At 36.2% G+C, this 20,087-nt stretch overlaps 1 protein-coding gene across 3 annotated transcripts in view; it reads right to left on the bottom strand.

The window, feature by feature from the left end:
- Nucleotides 1-6,210: 6,210 nt before the first annotated feature.
- DDX6 (DEAD-box helicase 6) overlaps nucleotides 6,211-20,087 on the bottom strand; it is a 38,778-nt gene continuing 24,901 nt past the window's right edge. For all 3 annotated transcript variants that reach the window (XM_001370589.4, XM_016433808.2, XM_016433809.2), the window contains exons 10-14: nucleotides 19,770-19,886; nucleotides 18,063-18,126; nucleotides 12,317-12,418; nucleotides 11,631-11,813; nucleotides 6,211-10,555 (exon numbers count right to left, since the gene is read on the bottom strand). In XM_001370589.4, the coding sequence (XP_001370626.1) occupies nucleotides 11,638-11,813; nucleotides 12,317-12,418; nucleotides 18,063-18,126; nucleotides 19,770-19,886 (459 nt within the window). In that variant the 3' untranslated portion in view covers nucleotides 6,211-10,555; nucleotides 11,631-11,637. The remainder of the gene's footprint in view (nucleotides 10,556-11,630; nucleotides 11,814-12,316; nucleotides 12,419-18,062; nucleotides 18,127-19,769; nucleotides 19,887-20,087) is intronic.

Raw genomic sequence — 20,087 nt, 5'->3', positions numbered from 1 at the left:
AAAGGACAATTCTGAGGGACTTAGGAGAAAGAACACTATCCACATCCAGAGGAAGAACTGTGGGAGCAGAAACACAGAAGAAAACATGGTGATTGATCACTTGTTTATATGGGTATTAGATGTAGGGTTTTGGTTTTAAAAGATTCTTACACAAATGAATAATATGGAAATAGGTTGTGAATGACAATAGATGTATAACCTGGTAGAATGGCTTGTCAGTTCTGGGAGGGGGTTGGGAAGAGGGGAGGAAGAGAATATGAATCATATAACCATGGAAAAATACTTAAAAATAAATACATTTAATTAAAGAAGAAAAGAAGTTGGAATTCTTGACTTTGCAGTGGGTTGAATTGTAGGGTCTGATAAAGGATGGTGACCACAATGAATTTGTCAGTGTGTTTGCTAGGACCTTTCCCAGCTGTTCTTGGCCCTCCTACCCTTGAGTGTATTGTGTCCCCCAGTGGAAGGGAAGCTTCTTAAGGGAAAGAACTGTTTCTCTTTTCTCTTGGTACCCGCATTCCCCCTGCCAGTGTCTACATAGTATCTGCTATAGAGTATGTGCTTTATAAGTACTGGGGATCAGTCAATTTAGAGATTTTGTAACTGTCAAGTGCCATGGTTTCTCACTCTAGTGAATATAAATGTTTGTAGGGGGCAGCTGGGTGGCTCAGTGGATATAGAAAGAGCCAGACCTGGAGACGGGAGGTCCTGGGTTCAAATCAGACCTCAGACACTTTTCAGCTGCAAGTCACTTAACCCCTCTTGCCTAGCCCTTACTGATATTCTGCTTTGGAATCAATATGCAGTACTGATTCCAAGACGGAAGGTAAGGGTTTAAAATACACACACACATATACAAGAGAGGTGACATACAAATAGATTTCCTAAATGTATAGTATGTAATTAGAAAATTTTGTAACTTTGAACTACATTACCCAGGAGCCCACTCACTTCCTGTCCTTCTGTGCTGATATAGACAGGAGATAAATTGGGTGGAGTTCTGTGTTTAGCTCTCTTCTCTTCCTGTGGTGCTCTTCCTATCTTCACGGTCTTTTAAAAAAATATCTAATAAAATGTATTAATAATAACTTGAAGCAAAAAGAAAAATAAAAGGCTAGAGAAAAAGAGTTCATCCAGCTGCACATGTGGGGAAAAAGAGAGAGCGAGGGAGGAGTCACACACAGCTTAAAAACAATAATGTAAAGATGTTAACATGAATGAAGGGAAAAGAATTCTGGGAGATGAAGTTCAAGGGTTCAAGATTTTCTAATTATACAATAGGATAGTCATGAATAGTTATAACCTGGGGTTTGCATTGCCTGTGTTGAGCTAAGGGCAATGCCTGAATCACCAATATACAAGCTGGGGAACAGAATGGGGAGGCAGCAAACAAGCTCTAAAAACACCACAGAGGATGCGCAATCTTTGCTTTTTTATTTGTTTGTTTTAAACCTTTATCTTCCATCTTAGAATCAATACTAAATATGAGACTTTGCCCAGGGTCACACAGTTAGGAAGTGTCTGAGGCCACATTTGAACCCAAGATCTCCCATCTCTAGGCTGGGCTTGAGCCTATTTTTTACCCATTGAGCCACCTAGCTGCCCTATGGGTACTCTTTTCTCTAGGTTTTGAGAGGAGTATCAGGCTAGAATTATATATATTATTATATTATTAATTATATTTCATTAAGTAATATATCATATTGATTATTTTTATTATATATAATCTTAGCCTGATAACACCTCTCCTATATGTGTGTGTGTGTGTGTGTGTGTGTGTGTGTGTGTCTACTGTAGGGGTCTGAAATTCATGAAAATCATAATAATATACCACTTAACTACTACATATGAGGCACTGTATAGATAATATCTCATTTGATCTTCACAACAACTCTGTGAAGAAGGTGCTATTATGAGCTCCATTTTACAGTTAAGGAGACTAAGGCAAACAGAGATTAAATGACTTGCCCAGGCTCACAACTAAGACTTTTTTTTTTTAAAAACTCTTATCTTCCACTATTGGTTCTAAGGCAGAAGAGTGGTAAGGGCTAGGCAATGAGGATTAAGTGACTTGTCCATGGTCACACAGCTAAGAAGTGTCTAAGGTCACATTTGAACTCAGGACCTCCTGTCTCTAGGTCTGACTCTCAATCCACTGAACCACCCAGCTATGCCCCCAAACAACAACATTTAAGAGAGCAAGTTAGGTAAATTCTAGCCTGGCACCCCCTTTCCCCAGAAGCACAGTAGCCTCTCCAATTTCTTGCTTCTCTTTGTTAGGAATTAAAGTTTCCCTTGGAGAAGGATGGAGGGAGAAGAGATTAGAGATGACTATTCTGCTTCTCATCAAGCTAGTTATACCCCCATGCCATATGTGATGAATAGACTGCACTTGGGACCTTATCACACTATATTAGGATTTCACATGTGGCATTAGGAAATAGTTGGTGCTATCAGTCAGCAAACATTTATTAAACACCTATTATGTGCCAGGCACTGTGCTAAGTGCCAGGGATACAAATATAAGTTTTTAAAAAATTAGACAGTCCCTCCCCTCTGAGAATTTACAATTTAATGGAAAGAAAACAGAGAAAAGGAAGCTGAAAAGCATCGAGGAAGGGGGAAACGAGGGAGGAGTGGCCATAGTGGGTGCCGGCTTTAGGTAGGGTTTTAAAGTCCAAGAGCAGTGTAGCTGGAGGGAAACGGGAGAAGATAATGCTAGGCTGCCTCCTTAAAAAGAAGGCCCTAGAGCCCATGGCCCTGCCCTCCAGTTAGGGGGTCCAATCAGAGCAGATGGTACCAATGGGATGTATCAAGCAGATTCAGTCTTGCAGGATGAGATTTCCCCATGATGAGTTAGTTTCCTGGGGAATGTAGACATGCTGGAAAGTTCCAGTGGAGTCCCTAAAGCAGTGTAGCTGGTAGAAAATGCTATGGAAAGTTGTGGGCAAGAGGGTGGGGCAGGGAAGATAGCACACAAAAGGAAGCTGAAAAAAGGGGAGGAGAGAGAGGCAAATGATTCCTTAATATATCTGGGAAGAAGACACTGGAAATGTCTTGATTGGCTAATTAGCTACACTTTGGGGCCTACTTGTTAATAGGGCATTCCAGCAACAAGACTGTTGGATGGTGGTTATTAGGAGAGAAAGTAGTTGTCTTCCAATAGCAGAGCTGAGAGAGAGAGAGAAGGAAGGTGTAGCTACTTCAGAGACTAGCTGAGAACTATACTTAAAGGGGGAACTTCATGAGGATTCCACAAAGGGAAAAAAAGACTCCCAGGAACAAAGAACTGAGTTTACTCTTTGGTTACAAAGTGCTGTATTTGACCCAACTCCAGCCAATCTTTTGTATGTTGAACGAGGGTGTGCTTGTTGTTTGAGGGGACGGGGAGGCGGTTTTGATAACAATTATTCTTGCTTTATTTGCTGGGTAAAATACTCTTTTCTTTTAAAAACTTACTAACTGGCTGACAGTAAATGGTAGCACACCAGCTAAGATCTCATGAGCAAGAATACAAAAAAAATCCCCTCTTTGAGATTACCACTAGTACTTTGAGGAGAGTCATCAGTTGTCTTCTGCTGTTTGGAGAACCTGACTTGCCAAAGAGTGAGAGCTGAAAACTTAGGGAATCATGCTATCTTAAGAATTGGAAAGGTCCTTGGGATCAATTAAGTCTAAGGGCTGTCAACCTGGGGTCCAGAGAGAATTCAGGGGACTAACTCTGATATGAAAAAAGTGAACACCTTTACTCTCATTAATCTCAAATTGAAATATGTAGTATTTCTGTCAATTATGAATTAATTTTTTTTTCTCAGAAGGGGTCCATAGGCTTCACCAGACTGCCAAAGGGGTCCATGACAAAAAAAGGTTAAAAACCCTAACCTATTCTAATTTCACCAATTTACAGAGTAAGAAACAGCCGCAAAGTGAGAGCAACAGAAATTGAATTTAGTTTTGTAAGTTTTAGTTTTCCAGAGCATGCATATAAACTTTGTCCCCAGAATTGCCTATTTGGGAATCTGAAATGCCTGTTGCTACAGAGAGCCAGGGTTTTTTAGCATGGGTAGCCCAAAATTTCCTTCAACTTGAAATTAACTGGGAATAAAAAATGAAAGGTAATGGAGTGAAAAAAAAAAAACTCTTCAAAGGGCAGAAAAACAAATGCATTTACCAGAACAAAGATACATATTTGTCTATGTTGCTTTGTTTCTAAGTTGCATTCTTATCTCTTCCATGCTGAAAACTTTGCAGACTTAGTGAAAAGAGCATTGAATTAGAAGGTAGAATTTGACAATTATCACTGTTTAAATTCATTCTAATTTCTACCCCATCTGAGATTTTTTTTAATCATTATCTATATTAACTGTCAATTTTGACATCCAGTTTTTAGAGAAATCCTAATAAGAAAACCAGTATTAGTGATGATTTGAGGAATCATGGAGAATGAAAGAGATACCCAGGTTAATTAAAAATTTTTTAGAAGGTAGGGGACTAGATTCTATAACCTCAATACTGATAACTTGATACCAATTGTTGGCAAAATTCTGGAGCCTGCTAAACAATTTATGTTATGTGTTCATACTCTGAAGAACCTTGGGAAGGAGTTATCTGAAAGGGTCAGCATGGAATCACCTAGAACAAACTATGCAAATTTGAGTTTGATAAGATTTTTAGTTGTGTGTCAGGGAAATGGTATAGACTAAGTGGATCTGGATTTCATCAATGCAATGGGCAAAATCACTTCATGTTGGTTCAAAGTTCCTTATTTTTCAAGGACACTGTAGAAAGATTCCTACATAGGTTAAGAAATTAATACTGGATTCACTCTAAAGTACCTTCCAGTTCTTAATCTATGATCTATAACTTCTAAAGCTCTGTTGCCAGTTGGTAGTGTATTAAGAAAAAGACTTGTGAAATACACTGAATCGAATCATCTGTGGTAGGCTTCAGTATATTGAAAAATCTAGCTATGCCTGAATAGCAAATCCATGCAGCAGTGGCCTTTTTTGGTTTTCTACCCTAATATATGATAAGAGTATACTATTACTTGTAGTTTTGATGAGTGATTTTACAGTTGGATGTATTGTTCATTTATTTCAGGGCCATAGACCGAGTTTTAAAAACCTGAAGGAAAAAGTTATTACTGAACATTGAAAATACTGAATATCTTAAACTACAGAAAAGGAGTCCTTAAAGCTATGTTGTTAACTCAGGACATCATTTCAGCAACATAGTGGGTTATAAGGGGCTAGAAGAATAAAATGATTCATTTCTTCCTTGTTTTAACATGTGATGTACTATTTTTCCCAAGACTGGATTTGGTGTAAAATGATTAGGATAATTCAGGCAAAGTCACAACTTTCCTGAATTAAAATATGAACACCAAATTGTGAGCAATGAATACAAATGCAGGCAAAAAACTTAAGGGAAAAAAATCAAGTAATTTCCATTGGCAGTTATGAAGAAACTGAAAGGTGATTAAGTGTCCCTGATTTATTGGGCTGATTCTTTTTGGGAAGGCCAGTATTGACATGTTTATTTTAGAAAATTAAGTTTCCTTGAATGTTTGCATTAAAACCTTAACTTAGTTTATACAAAAAAATTTTATTTTAGTTTTTGATGTCTGTGCCATATTGTTATCGCTTTCACTTGAATCAGACATAACTTATTAAAAATTTTTAAAAAGCTCTGTAGCTAATCAGCTATGTACCATTTTATTTATTTAACTGTAAAAAAGGGCTTTGAGCAACATTATCACTGTTTCTTTTCTAAAATTTTATTTCTTGCATCACTTAGTATAATAGGGTCTTTGCACAACAAATGTAAGTGCCTGCCAACAATATTCTCTGAAAGCTCCTTTAAACAAAACATTCTTATTTTATTGGAGTACAATCCTTGAAATGGAAGCCAATTTACTGGTTTATAATTTGGATCTGGGCTCCCTTATTCTAAATCAGTCCTTTCATTGCTTTGATTCTTCATTTTGGTTGTGAAGTTTGACTTAGGCAAAATAAAACATAGTGGGGGAACCAAAGGAAGAAACACATTCTTTCCTTCAGAGAAATGAAGACATGGTGTCTTCATCAGCTGCCATGTTCATTAGGAATCTACGAGAATGCTTTCTCTGGGATCATTTCAGCAAAAATAGATTCTGTCTTGGTAAGAATCAAAACTTGACACACTTCTAGGAATGAATACCACACAGAGGGCTGGAGTTCCAGTGGGCTTTTATTGAGATAAATGAACAAAATCAAGATTTTGCCAACCATCTTTTCTGAACTTTATGAACTGAGTGGAGACTCTTGGCTCCATATCCATATACATAGAATACACCACATCCCATCAAAAACACAGCCCCACTGGACTATTAGCCAATTAACAGAAAGCCAATTCTCCCCTTGCCCAAATGTTTTCAAATTTGAGTTCCCACTGTTTACTTCTCAGTGGAAGGAACTGGTCCCTTGTGGCTAGGGACACTGGATTTAAGTCTCCCATTTGAATTGAACAAAAAATAATAGCTTCTGTTTCTTTAAGAAAAAAAATCATGTTCCAGTTTTGTTTCAATAAAGGGAATAGTGACTGTTTTCTCCAGATACCCCTCCCCCACAATCATTGGTTAAAATACAGTAGCCTGTATCTTAATAACCCCACCCCTCCCCCCACCCCTTCCCTACCCCATATTGTCCACAGGTGAATTTAGATACACTTCTTCTAGAATCTGCTAGCTACAGATGGGGCAGAATCTAGGTGCCAGACTTGTTCTTTTCAGCCTCATAAATCATCACCTCTTCATAAACACACCCCTAATCTAACAGATGAGCCTTTAGTTCTAGTTTACTAAAGTAAATTGCTTTAGCTCCCATGAACCAATACTGCTCTGTGGAGCTGGTGGTTTGGTTGCTGGTTGAATTCAATGCTGGCCAGACACTGCCAGAAAATTGATACACAGCAGTAAAGGGGGAAAGAGACATTTAGGATGACAACGAATGGCAAGTTAAACTAACAAGGCTCAAATCACAAGGAAAATTTAATTATTTCACCTTTGTGCTGCTACTCATCTGTGAGGTCAAGAGTGTGGTTGAGAGAAGTTGATGGTGAGGCTACAAGCTTCTGAAGTGTCTCTAAATCCTTTGTGTAGACACCCGCCCTCCCATCCCTATTAAAACAAAAACAAATGAACAAAAAAAGTGACCAGAATGAGATGTTTTGATACCAACAGTTATAGAAGGAGCTTTGTGCTGAGCAGTCTGGTTCTTACCCACACTTGGTGACAAACAAGCACAAAGCACACAGCAAAGGAAAGATGCTCTCATCTCATTCTGAACACAAATATTGATGACCAACCCACCCACCAACCCATTGGGACCAACCCATATTGAACTTGGGACCAAATTGGAGATAATTGAGAAACAAGTCTAGGTTCCTCTGTCCCTTTCTTCTCCCTCCTCAGGAAGATCAATTTAGACAAAAATTTATTCCATTTCAAAAGGGAAGAAGATTGATTTTTTTTTTCCAATGGGGACTGAGGAGGGAATAAGGGGGAAAATATGGGCCGAGAAGCAGCAGAGTGTTATATTTTCTGTTACACCAACTGCACTACCACAGGCCAAACTACATGCTAGACCCATGGTTTGAATATTAAAAATAAGGACTTGTTCTAACCCAAATGAACCAATGGAAAATGTTGATGTTAAATAAAAACCCCAAAACAAAACACCCCAAAATTGGAATCTGAGAATATCCCCCAAAAGTTACAATGTTCCTTATTGCAAGGGGATTAAAAAAAAAATAAAAACAAAAGACCAGGTTTTTTACCTAGCTCTTTAGAGCATCTTTCCATTTGCAATTCCTATTCAAGAGTCAAGAACCAGAATTGGACAACAGTCTTAACAGAAAGCTGTTCAATAATGGTGCTCCAGACATTTTAAGTGCCACTCCTCATCAGAGGCTGAGCTTTAGTAATACTTTCAATTTTAAATCTGTGCTTCAAGAGGGATCCAATGGCGCATGGCATTGAGCTTACCTATCCTGGACCAGGCAGAACAGTCCATGACTGGCAGAGTGGGACTGATCTGCTTGTTCACTCACACACAAACTCTGTTGCGAGATACAAAATTATATTTACATTTGCTTCTCCATCTTTGTTGTATTAAATGATCCCTCTTGTCTCGCCAGAAAAAAAAAATGAGCTGCTTCAGTACGAGGGTAAAATTTAAAATTTGGTCAAAATTTGTTACCCATATATTCCCTCCCCCCTCAAAAAAGTTATTTCCTAAATTATTGTTTACATTTAGTACCTAACATTTGTTGGATAGACAGTATATGGCTCATATAGCTCTAATTACTGTCTGAGTTTGTACTGTGCAACGCAGCTCTTGCTACACAGTTGGAAAAGAATCATTGTAAAGTCTGATCAGGAGGCACCGGTCAGGTTTCTGATCGGTCTATAAACAATTTTGTTTAGAATAAAGTAAGAATAGTTAAAAAAAATAAAACCATAACTTATAAGATCAATTCTTTTGTCCAGGTGATAAACATGGAAGAATACATAGGATCTGATTATATTAGGGCTTTTTAAAAACAATGGATCTGGAAAAACTGTCTTGGAGTTGGGAAAGTGAGGTTGTGGTTTGAAGATGCCTCCTGACTGACTACAGTACACTGGGCTAAAAAGGGAATTAAAGAAAAGAAAAAAAAACCCCAACAACAACAACAACAAAACAACAACAACAAAAAAGTTTACTGGTTTTGATTCTTCTCACTCCTTTTGCCTGGAGATCAGGCCAAACATCAAGCATATTGGGAGGGGCACAATTTAAAGCAACACTATTGACCATAAAGCGTTTGCCAGCAATATACAATGCAGAATGACAGACAGCAAATCATGCCAAAACATAGAGGATGGCAAGCAGCTTTCTGTAGCTTTTTAGTTAACAGGTCTCAGGGTTTGCCCATTCCTGCACAAAATCTGTTCATCAAGGTGTTTGGGGGCAACAAATGCATACACTAAAAGAAATGATCCACAGAAAAAAAGCTCCAGAAGTCAGTTTATATAAACTGGTATCTTCTAATATTCTGAAACTCAAATCTGTGCTTTATATATGCTGCTCAACAATACTACCATCTGCTAGAATGTTTACTCTACAAGGTAGATTAATCTTTACCCCCTTTTTCAGAGCATGTAGTTTATGAAGTTTTTTTGTTTATTTTTGAAGAGGGGGGAAGGAGGAATGTCAGAAAGCATCTCAAAAACATTTTGAGCTATACATTTTTTAAGCTTCTTTGTTCTCTCTCTAGGATTCCTCCACAGTATTGGGTAGAGTAGTGTGGCAGCAAGTTTTAAGTGAATACCCCTTATCACCCACCCTAAAGTCCCTTTCTCAACTCTTGGATTTCCCCATAGAGGCCTGCTTTCTACAGTAAGAGGCCGGAGCACTTTTTAGAGTTTAGTGTTGCGAAAAACTGAGCCCCTCTCATTTTTAGCTGCTCCCATAATCAGTCTAATCCCCTTAATCCCAGCAACCTTCATAAAAAAAAAGTTATATATGAACCCAGAAAAAAACGTATTTACAAAGTTTATACAAGTATACACATCCAATTTTCTATGGGACACGCTTTGCCACAGAGGAAAGAGGGTCAAGGCTCTGACATGTCTACACATCAAGTGCCATAACTACTAATGGAGGCTTATGTAAACCAGTCTTTAGTGTTCTGCTAAAGAGCACAAAGGCTTGTCATATGGCTCCTGCAATGATAGACTGCTCTTTCCTTCGGGAGCGATGATGTTGCACCTACTCAGCCCAGATTTTTTTACTTGGGTTTTTTTTAAATACATGTATTTACAGTGCGGGTGAACTGCTGTTGCATATCAACTCCTCCGATGAAAAACCAAACAAAAAACAAGTGTTTAACATTACCAATATGTTTCATTTCCCAGCCCTGGGCTTGAGTATTTGGGTGAATGAGGAGGGGAAGGGAAGGAGACTGACCTGAAAACAAAAAGGGATGGGGAGAGGGAAAAAAAAGAAAGAATTGCCATTGTTGATTCCTTGGGCTGTGTCTGAAAGATGATATTCTGAATGGTCTCATAGCATAAGGCACTTCGCACAAATAAGTAACAAGCTCTTTAGGCTTAAAAACGGATGAGAACCAGGGAGAAGTTGAAATGCACTCCTAGTCAACTGTTGGAGATTTTGAAATAGTAGACAAGCTTGTGTTTATCAAGATTCTTCTCTTTTCAGGGTTTCTCCCCTCCTCTTCCTTTTTTTTTTCCTCCTTCCCCTGCCTCCCAGAAGAAATTTTTTAAAACCAGCAGTTAGTGCAACTAATGTTCAGTCAGCACACAGTGCAAACAAGTGGAACAAAAAAGGTATATTCCTTCTTTTCAGCTTTTTTCTCCTCTCCGCCAGATTAAAAAGAAAAAAAAAAGTCTGAGCTCTTTTTAAGTCTTCATAGTTCCAAAACGAAAAGAAGACGAAAAACCCACAAAGAGAAGAGCATTCCCAAAGAAACGATGTGTCACAGATCCAGATGGGCTTCTGTAGTTTGTCAAAGCCTAAGTGGAGAAACAGGAAATTAACATCAATGAAAGAAATGTAAACCAGGACTTTCACCCCAAGTTTTCTCTAGCTCTTTTATGAGTTAGGGGTTTTCTCTAGGGGTTCCCAATAAATTTCTATCCCTTTAGGGAATCTCCTTTTTTAGAATAAGAAGAAGTTTCTGCTAGTACCCCCAAAAGAAACTAGATGAGCATGATTCTTTTGGCAATGTTTTTTAACGATCTTTCTCACTATCACAGGCAATCTATAGCGATTAGACCAAGAGAAAAGATATCTTAAAGATCTGAATTGGGCCTGCTTACAATACCACAGTGGCAAAGATATAAGGTTTTAAAATCTTGACAGCTAATTTTGAATAAAAAAATTTTTTAATAGTTAACTCTTTAAAATCAGTAATTGTTTATAAGGACTTTATCCCTCTAAATAAAAAGGTGAGAATATGAAAGAGGAATTAGGTAGTCATGATAAGCTCTTAATTTATTCATTTAATTTTCTTGTGATACAGTAATAACTACTCTTATCTAATTTGTTAGTGCAAACATCAGTAGCCAGAGTGAATGCTCAGAGGCTTATACCCAGAAGTGAGAAAAGTAAAAGGGTAGGATGTGTGCCTTTCATGTAAAATTATTAAGCAACACTATGTTTTCCTTTTATTATTAGTTTGAATAACAGGTATCTTCTCATAAATGTATATTTAAAAAACCAAATTAAGTTTTGTCATGACAAACTCCAAAGTTATTTCATATAACTACATTTGTCGGGTATTATTTTAAAATACACTTCTCAACCAATGCACAGTTTGATTTTGCTACAAACTATTATTGCATTGAGTAGGCTAAACGCAAGACAAAGACATTGATCCCTAATGAGAGCAGAGTTCACTAGAGATATATGTGTATGCTTGCTGAACCTTTATAATTGGAGTGGTTTACTACTAGAGTTTCACCCTTTTGCTCTCTTAAGATATCATAAATTGGCCAGAACACTATCTCAGGGGGAAAAATGAAAGAATAATGCCTTATTTCTATTTTTACTTCTTTCTTCATTCAGAAATAATAGTAAAATACTCACATGCTTGTTAAGGTTTCTCATCTTCTACAGGCTCACTGTGGTATTCTGCCACATACAGACTCTTGTCAATGTTGCTTGGGATGGGTTTAATTTCAGTTCCCAGTTGCTCCTCAATACTTTTTAGATTGAATCGATCATCATATGTGATCAAATTGATGGCCAAACCAAGGTGACCAAAGCGACCTGTTAAGAGAGAAAAGAATAAATTTTAAACTAGTGTACAGGGAATGAATATTTCAATTTGACATGATTTTGAATATATGAAACTACTTGTTGGCTCTCCTCAAATTTCAGGTTTCATATCAAGTAAATTCGATTTCAGTATTTCACATGACAAAATGGATACACAATTGAAATGACCAAAATACATAACTTTAAATAGTACAACCAGAGAGATTATCTGCTTAATATTCATGTTTCACACAGGTTAAATTTTTATCTCAAGTAAGCAGACAGTAGAAAACTTGGTAAAGAGGTCCAAAAAAATGAGTAACTGATTAAATTCCTGGTATTTAATACTAAGCAGGATTAAGTTATATCCAATTATCCTTCAAAGTTAGAAACTTTTAAGACTTTTCCCTCCAACTCTTCAGATCACCTTTCACATGTTCAAAAGAACCAGAAATTCATATCATACATAGGCAAACCCAACTTTACTAAAGAATATCCTTCTTCCATTTCCTTACCTGATCTGCCAATACGATGGAGATAGGTCTCTGCCAGCTTTGGAAAGTCGAAGTTTATCACCACATTCACAGCTTGGATATCAATACCTCGGGTAAACAGATCTGAAAACAGAGTTTCCTTAAGCTACTGTTCAAATATTACTCTTTTCACTACCACTTTTAAACATCTTTTTTATGTGGTCTTATTCCATTTAAACTTATGCAAATACACCTGAACAAAAATAACATTATTCTAAGTTAGCATGCACCTAATAGGAAAAATCTGTTTATGTACTTTCATTTCCTACATCTTTGAAAAGCGAGAAATGACGGTTTAAAGCAAATGTGAAAATATGAATACCCTAAGGATAAGAGAACTCTGGGCTCAGGAATGAAACTGAAAAGGTTTTAAACTGTGATGACATACTCCAAGGCCACTATTAATGCTGCCTAATGACAACAATTATTCTTTTCCCTCAGTCATTCTTACATTTGTGCCCTGTAGCAGCAGATGCTGGTGACTATTCCCAACCTTCTTAAAATTCCCTTCTCCTTTGATTTCCCATTCACCTAGTAGTCCCTCTTTTTCTTAACTCCTAAATCTGAGTGTTCCTTAAAAGTTCAACCTTTGGCCCACTATTCTTCTCTTAAAACATTCCCTCTCTCAGAGGACAATTAGGAATTATGTTCAAAGGGCTATAAAACAATGCATACCTTTTGATCCAGTAATACCAACTACTAGGTGTGTATTCTAAAGAGATTAATGAAAAAGGGGAAAGGACCTACTTGTACAAAAATATTTATAGCCTCTCTTTTTGGTGTCAAAGAATTGGAAACTAAAGGGACATCCCTCAATTGGGGAATGGCTGAACAAACTGTGGTATATGATGGTGATGGAATACCATTATTACAGGATGTTCTCAAAAGAGCTGGAAAGACCTACATGAACTGATGCAGAGTGAAATAAGCAGAACCAGGAACACATCATACACAGTAACTGCAATATTGTAGAATGATCAAATATGATAGACTTTGCTAACAGCAATAAAATGATGCAGAACAATTCTGAGGGACTTAAGAATCAATTTGGGTATATGTTTTGAGGTTTTAGTTTTATAAGATTATTCACTTACAAAAATGAATACAGAAATGTTTTGCACAATAATACATGTAGAATCCAGATTGAATTGCTTGTCAGCTCTGGAAGGGGTGGAGCTGGAAAAGGGAGGTAGACAATTGGATTCTATACCTTGGGGAATTTTATATGGAAATGTTATTAAAATAAAAATAGTTTAAAAATACTCTCTCCCTCAGAGATCCCACCGAAGTCTACGGTTTCATTTGTCATCACCATAGTGATGATCTGTATCCTCGAGTCCCCAATTTTCTCTAAAGTTCCAGGCTCAGACTTGCATGGTCTACTGGACATTTCCAATTGCATATTCATTTTACTCTGATCCTAATGCATCTAAAATCTATCTTCTCTCTTAAACTTGATTCTAATCTCCTTTTAATAGAGTGACAATAACAGTCTCCCAGGCATAAAAGACTTTAAAATTTGCATCTTTCTGTCTCTTCCTCCAAAATATATTAGTCACCAAGTCCTAATAATTTTTCCTTTGCAATATCTGTCATCTATCTATTCTTTTTCTTAATAGTTTTATTTCAATATTCCCCAACTGTGTATAAAAATGTTTTTGACATTTTTTTAAAACTTGAACTTACATGAACTGATGCAAAATGAAGTGAACCAAACCAGAACAGTAACAGCAAAATTGTATGATGATCAACTGTGAATGAACAATTCCAAAGGACTTATGGAATCCAAAAGCAAATCAAAGCATACTATTTCTTTCATGGTTTTTCTTTTGGTCTATTTTCTTTTACAACACGACTACTAGGGAAATATATTTTGCATGGCCACACATATAACTATATGAAATAGCCTGCCTTCTCAATGAGGTTCCGGGGAAGGGTAGAGAGAGAATTCAGAACTGAACCTTTCAAAAACAAATGTTAAATTTTTACCATGTAATTGGAAAAATAAAAAAGGGAACAAAAAAATCCATTCATATTTTACAATTCTAAGTTCCAAATTCTCTCTTTGCCTCCTGCTCCTCACACACCCTTTGAGAAGGCAAGAAGTAAATGAATTATACAGTCACACAAAATATAATTCCCTATTAGCTGTGTTGCAACACACACACACACACACACACACACACACACACACACGAACAATAAAGTTTAAAAAGCATGCTTCAATCAGCATTGAAGTTCATTGTTGCATTGAGTTCATCAGTTATCTCTCTACAAGTAAACAGTACTTTTCTAATCACAGGTCCTTTGCAATTTTCTTAGGTCACTTGTAGCTAAGTCTTTCACAATTGATCATCCTTACAATAAATACTGTTGATATTGTGTACAATGGTTTACTATTCTGTTCTCTTCACTTTGTATCAGTTCATTTAAGTCTTCCCAGATTTTCTGGAAAATATCCTGCTTGTCATTTCTTAGATCACAATAGTATTCCATCACAACCATGTATCAAACTTGTTTAGCTTTTCCTCAATTGATGAGCATCTTCTCAATTTCCAATTCTTTGACACCACAAATGAACTGCTATTGATATTTTTGTGCAAACAGGTCCTTTTTCCTTTTCTTTAATCCATCTAGGATAAATATCTAATAATACCATTGCTAGATCAAAGGGTATCAAAGTTTTATAACTCTTTGGGTATAGTTTCAAATTGTTCTGGAGAATGATTGGATTAATTCAAAATTTGGTCACCAACAGTTCATTAGTATCCCAATTTTTCTACACTCCCTCTAGCATGTCCTTTTTCTTTTCTGACAATGCCAGCCAATCTGATAAGTGTGAAGTGGTTATCTCAGTTGATTTGCGTATCTCTAATCAATAGTGATTTAGAGCATTTTTTCACAAGACTTGTTGATTTGATAACTTTGATTACTAGTTTTGAATTTTTCTTCTGAAGAAAATGATTTGAAATCGTTTGACCATTTACAAATTGGGTAATGACCAAAAAAAAATTGGCTTAATTCCCTATATAGATTTGCGAAATGAGTGCTTTATGAGAGAAACTTGATATACATTTTTTCTTCTTTCTTTCCTTTGAATTTTGGCTACAATAGTTTTGTTTGTAGAAAAGTTTATTTTTTATTTCAGAATTATCTATTTTACTTCCCATGATCCTATTTCTTGTTTAGACATAAATTCTTCCATTATTCATAGATCTGACAGGTAAATTTTTCTATGCTCCCTTATTTTTTAAAAAATCTCTTACTTTCTATCTTAGACTCAATACTAGGTAGGCAATGCCTTGAGACCAGACTAAATCTCTTACTTTCTTTCTTAGACTCAATACTAAGTATTAGTTCCAAGGTAGGAAATGCCTTGAGACCAGACTTGAACCGAGGACCTCCCATCTCCAGGCCTGACTCTCTATTCACTGAGACATCTGATTGCCCCCATGCTCTTCCAATTTACTTATATTACTCTTCGTGATGAAATCATTTATCAATTACACCTTATGTTGGTATATATAGTGTGAAATATTGGTCTATTTCTAGTTTACTTCAAACTATTTTCCCAGCAATTTTTGCCAGTGAGTTCTTATCCTAAAAACTTAGATCCTTGGGTTTATCAAACACCAGACAGTTATTTACTACTGTGTATTATGTACCTAATCTATTCCACTGATCCACCACTCTATTCTGTAACCAGCACCAGACTATTTGTATTTACCACTTTGTAATATAGTTTGAAATCTGGCATAGCTAGCCCTATTTTTCCTCCATTGATTCCTTGATCTTAGATCTTCTAGATGAATTTTATTATCATTTCTAGCTCTAGAAAATAATTCTTTGGTAATTTGGTATGGCAATGAATAAGTTAACAGGAAAAACGTGTCATTTTTATTATATTGATTTAGCCTACTTGTGAGCAATTCATATTTCTCCAGTTGTCTTTGTGTGAAAAATTAAATCCCTCCTCAAATCTCCTCACAATAACCCCATATTCTCTCCCCTTGTGATAAGGTTCCCAGAAGACCAGGAACATGGTCTCTTTGCCTTGCCAAGAAAGCTGGATCCTCAACTTGTGCCCTTGAACCCATTCTCTTTTTTTCTTTCAGGAGTAATTCCCTTTTGATCATTTCTTATATCTCACCTTTAATCCCCTAGGATCCTTAATGCCTATAAGCATTTCCAGACCTCCTCCATCCTCTAAAAGGATTCACTTGACCATATAATCACTTCAAACTTATTAGAGCTATTTTCCTATGCTTTTTTTTTCTTTTCCTTTCGAACCTAACACCAAATAAACAATTCCATAAACAAAGTAAAATAGTTCTATTGAACATGGAGTCACAAATCTGCATTATGTATACCTTGCCTGTCAAGTTATACAATTTCAACACATGCTTTTTAAAGCTGTCTTGCTTGTCTGTTTTTTTTCTACTGACTTTGCTTTTGTTCTCTTCTGTGCATTTTAAATGCACAGAATGACCCTCTTTTCTTACTTTTTTTTTTCTATTTTGGCACCTCTTGCCAGACTTCCTTATCTCACTCTCTACCCCAAATAAAAGAAAAGCATAACTCTTTGAATCAAATATGCATAGTCGAACAGGATGTATCTCTATAATAGCTGTCAAAAAACATGTCACATCCTGCAGTTCTGCACCTTGAGTTCACCATGTCACCATCAGGAGGTAAAGAACATATTTTATCATTTTTTTTAAGAACTGTGGCCACTAATTAAATTGATCAAAGTTCTTAAGTCTTAGTTATTTTTCATTACAATATGGTTATTGTTTAAATCTCTGGGTTTTGCTAACTTAATATGGCATCAGTTCATACAGGATCTCTCAGGTTTGGTCTCTTTATTATTTCTTGTGGCCCAATATTCCATTATACTCTTGTTAAACTAATCCCCAATTTATGGGTACCCTTTATATGCTGCTACAAAAAAGAGATGCAATATTTTTGTACATAATATTTATCCTTTCTTTTCTCTGAGGATTCTTTGGGTTAAAATTTCTTTAAATTGATATCTTTTGTTTTTATATCACCTTCATTTCTAAAGATATTCCTTCCCCATCTAGTGAATTATTATCCCTTGTAACAAAGAATTAAAAGAAAAAAAGATTCAGCTAAACCTCATAGGTTTTCTCTGCTCTCTGGTTTTCTTCCTAGGGCTCTCTCCTGGTTCTCCTCCTACCTCTACCTCTAGGGCAGCTCTTTCTCAGTCTCCTTTGCTGAATCATCATCACATAGCAGTAAATCCTACAGGTTCAGGTGTCATATTTGAGAAGGTGACATGACAGGTCACCAATTTTATATCAATATAGCAAGACTATGTTTTATAAGATTTATGTATGGAAAAAATAACAAAATCACAAAAATATAGGTGGATCCTTAATATAATTCAATTTGTGTTGTACGCCAATTCAGCTTTGGGGGAAAAACAACAACAACAACAACAACAAAACCAAGCAAATCGACAAAACTAAAAACCCAAACCAAAAGAACCACGCAAATTTTACAGGCAAGAATAAGATCTCAATGCCAGAACAATTTTCTTGTAATTTCTCACAAAGAATACAATTTTAAGAGTAAATGGTATTTAATCTCAATGTTAGTTATTATTCTGGCAGTGGCAGTGGTGGGAAGAAAAGGGACAGGACAGTAAAAGCAAATCAAAGCAGAACAGGATAAATAAGGAGCAAAGGAGGTACAAAATTCTTACCAGTGCAAACAAGATTACGGCATAAGCCATTTCGGAAATCATGGAATACACGATTTCGGTGTTCCTGGAGACACATAAATAAGTCATCTTATTTAAAAAGTTTAATGAAATCACATAAGGAACAGAAGTCTCCCCCATTAATTGCTTCTTCCTCATATCTGAAGAGAATTATGAGCAACTTTACAAATATCAAAACAGAAATAATTAGTAAAAACCTGAGTAAATAAATTCAGTGTCCTATCTTAGAAATAAATATTTGTTTTTCACTAAACTTGAGGTTTTGTTCTCAACTTTGAAAACTTTATTTGGTTTTCATACAATATTTTATTTCGGGTTCCTTTAAAATTTTGCTCAAATCCTTAAAAAAAATTTTTTTAATGGCCAAATATATGCTTTCTAAATTACTTTGGTTTTTCTTTTATCTAAAGGCTAAAGCTCTAAATGTGGCTTTTATAACCCACTGAAACCAATAGGGAGAAGAAAGGGATTGGATCTGTTATTTCATTGGTATGGAGAATTCCAAGATAAGGCAACTCTCTCTACTAATATCAACCCTCTCTCCAGTCTAAAGAGAGGTCCACAGCAGTGGGTGGTAAAGTGACTTGGACACGCACAGAGCCAGTACATGACAGAGTCAAGACTTGAACTCAGATCTTCCTGGCTCCAAAGCCAGTTTTCCATTCACCACTCCAACTGCTCTCAAGTAAATTATTAAACATCGACTATACTGTCTTTGCCGGATACTTAGTTTTGGTATGATCTCTAAATATGAATAGAGTATATGGAAGAATGAAGCTAACATTAAAATCTCACATTCTGCATTTTTAGTTTTAAATATTTAAGTTTTCAGTTACATTCAGTGAATTAAAATAAGTTTAGAAACTTGAGAAAGTGTGGTGCAGTGGAAGAAGTGCTAGATTCAGATGACCTGGGTTCAAATTTGAGCTATGCCATTCACTAAGTGGGTGGTCTTGGGCAAATTACTTACTCTCTTTGGGTATCAGTCTCCTCATTGCTATGATGGACAGAACAGACTGTCTTTTTGTTCCCTACTTGCTTGAAATCTATGACTTTATGGAGAGAATTCCAAAACAGTCATTTTCCATAAGAGGAAGTATATTTTAGTGACATTTCTGGTGCTTATAGGACAAAGTGATGTTTAGAAGCAATGTTACCCTAATGGACTGTTTCTAGACCATTTTTCTTCCCCTTCTGAAATATCTGCTTCAAAATTAAAACATGCATTTTCAGTGAGAGATTCTAATGCTTGGCTCATGGCATATATGACTGGTGATCTGGACATACTTCCAAATTCCAAAGAAAGAATAGGTCTCTTGAGTATTTGATCTTAAGTTTGTACACAAGAACTGAACAAATAAACATTTGTTAGTTTGGGATAACATTTCATCATGCGAACTTTCAGAATGTTGTCATAAACAAAAGAATTATAATCTAAAAGTTTAAGATTCAGTTGCTCTGGTACAGGGAAGAACTTAGGGAAGTCTAGGTTGGATCCTTTTTTCTAATGGGTTCAGGAAGGAAAAAAGACCAAACCCTAGTGAATCCATTAAGGGGAAGAATAAAAATGTCCTAAATTAATATAACAATTAGAGTTTAATAAAACCACCTATTTAGGAAATAACTATCAATGCTTCTAAAAGTAAAATAAGTACTGTGAGCTTCAGTGTCATATAGTTTCACACTCACCTGCCTCATCTTAGCATGGATATAGAAGCAAGAATAGCCCAGTTGGGAAATCTTCTTAGCTAATAGTTCAACACGTTGAGAGGAGTTGCAGAAAATTATTGACTGGTTTATCTGGAGCTAAACACAGGAAAGAGATATTGGCAAGAAGGGCAAAAATCTTCATTTAATTTGCTAGAGGTTTTGAGTTCTTGACTGGCAAACAGTAAACCTTTCCATTGTACATTATCTGAAACTTGCCTCCACAAAATGCACAAGAGTACAATAATTCTAACCAGGTGTGTGGGTGTTTTTTCTTTACTGTCTAGTGGGCAGAAAAGA

Source organism: Monodelphis domestica, chromosome 4 (genome assembly GCF_027887165.1).
Source record: "Monodelphis domestica isolate mMonDom1 chromosome 4, mMonDom1.pri, whole genome shotgun sequence".
Lineage (NCBI taxonomy): Eukaryota > Metazoa > Chordata > Mammalia > Didelphimorphia > Didelphidae > Monodelphis > Monodelphis domestica.
This window is presented reverse-complemented; position numbering and strand designations above follow the sequence as displayed.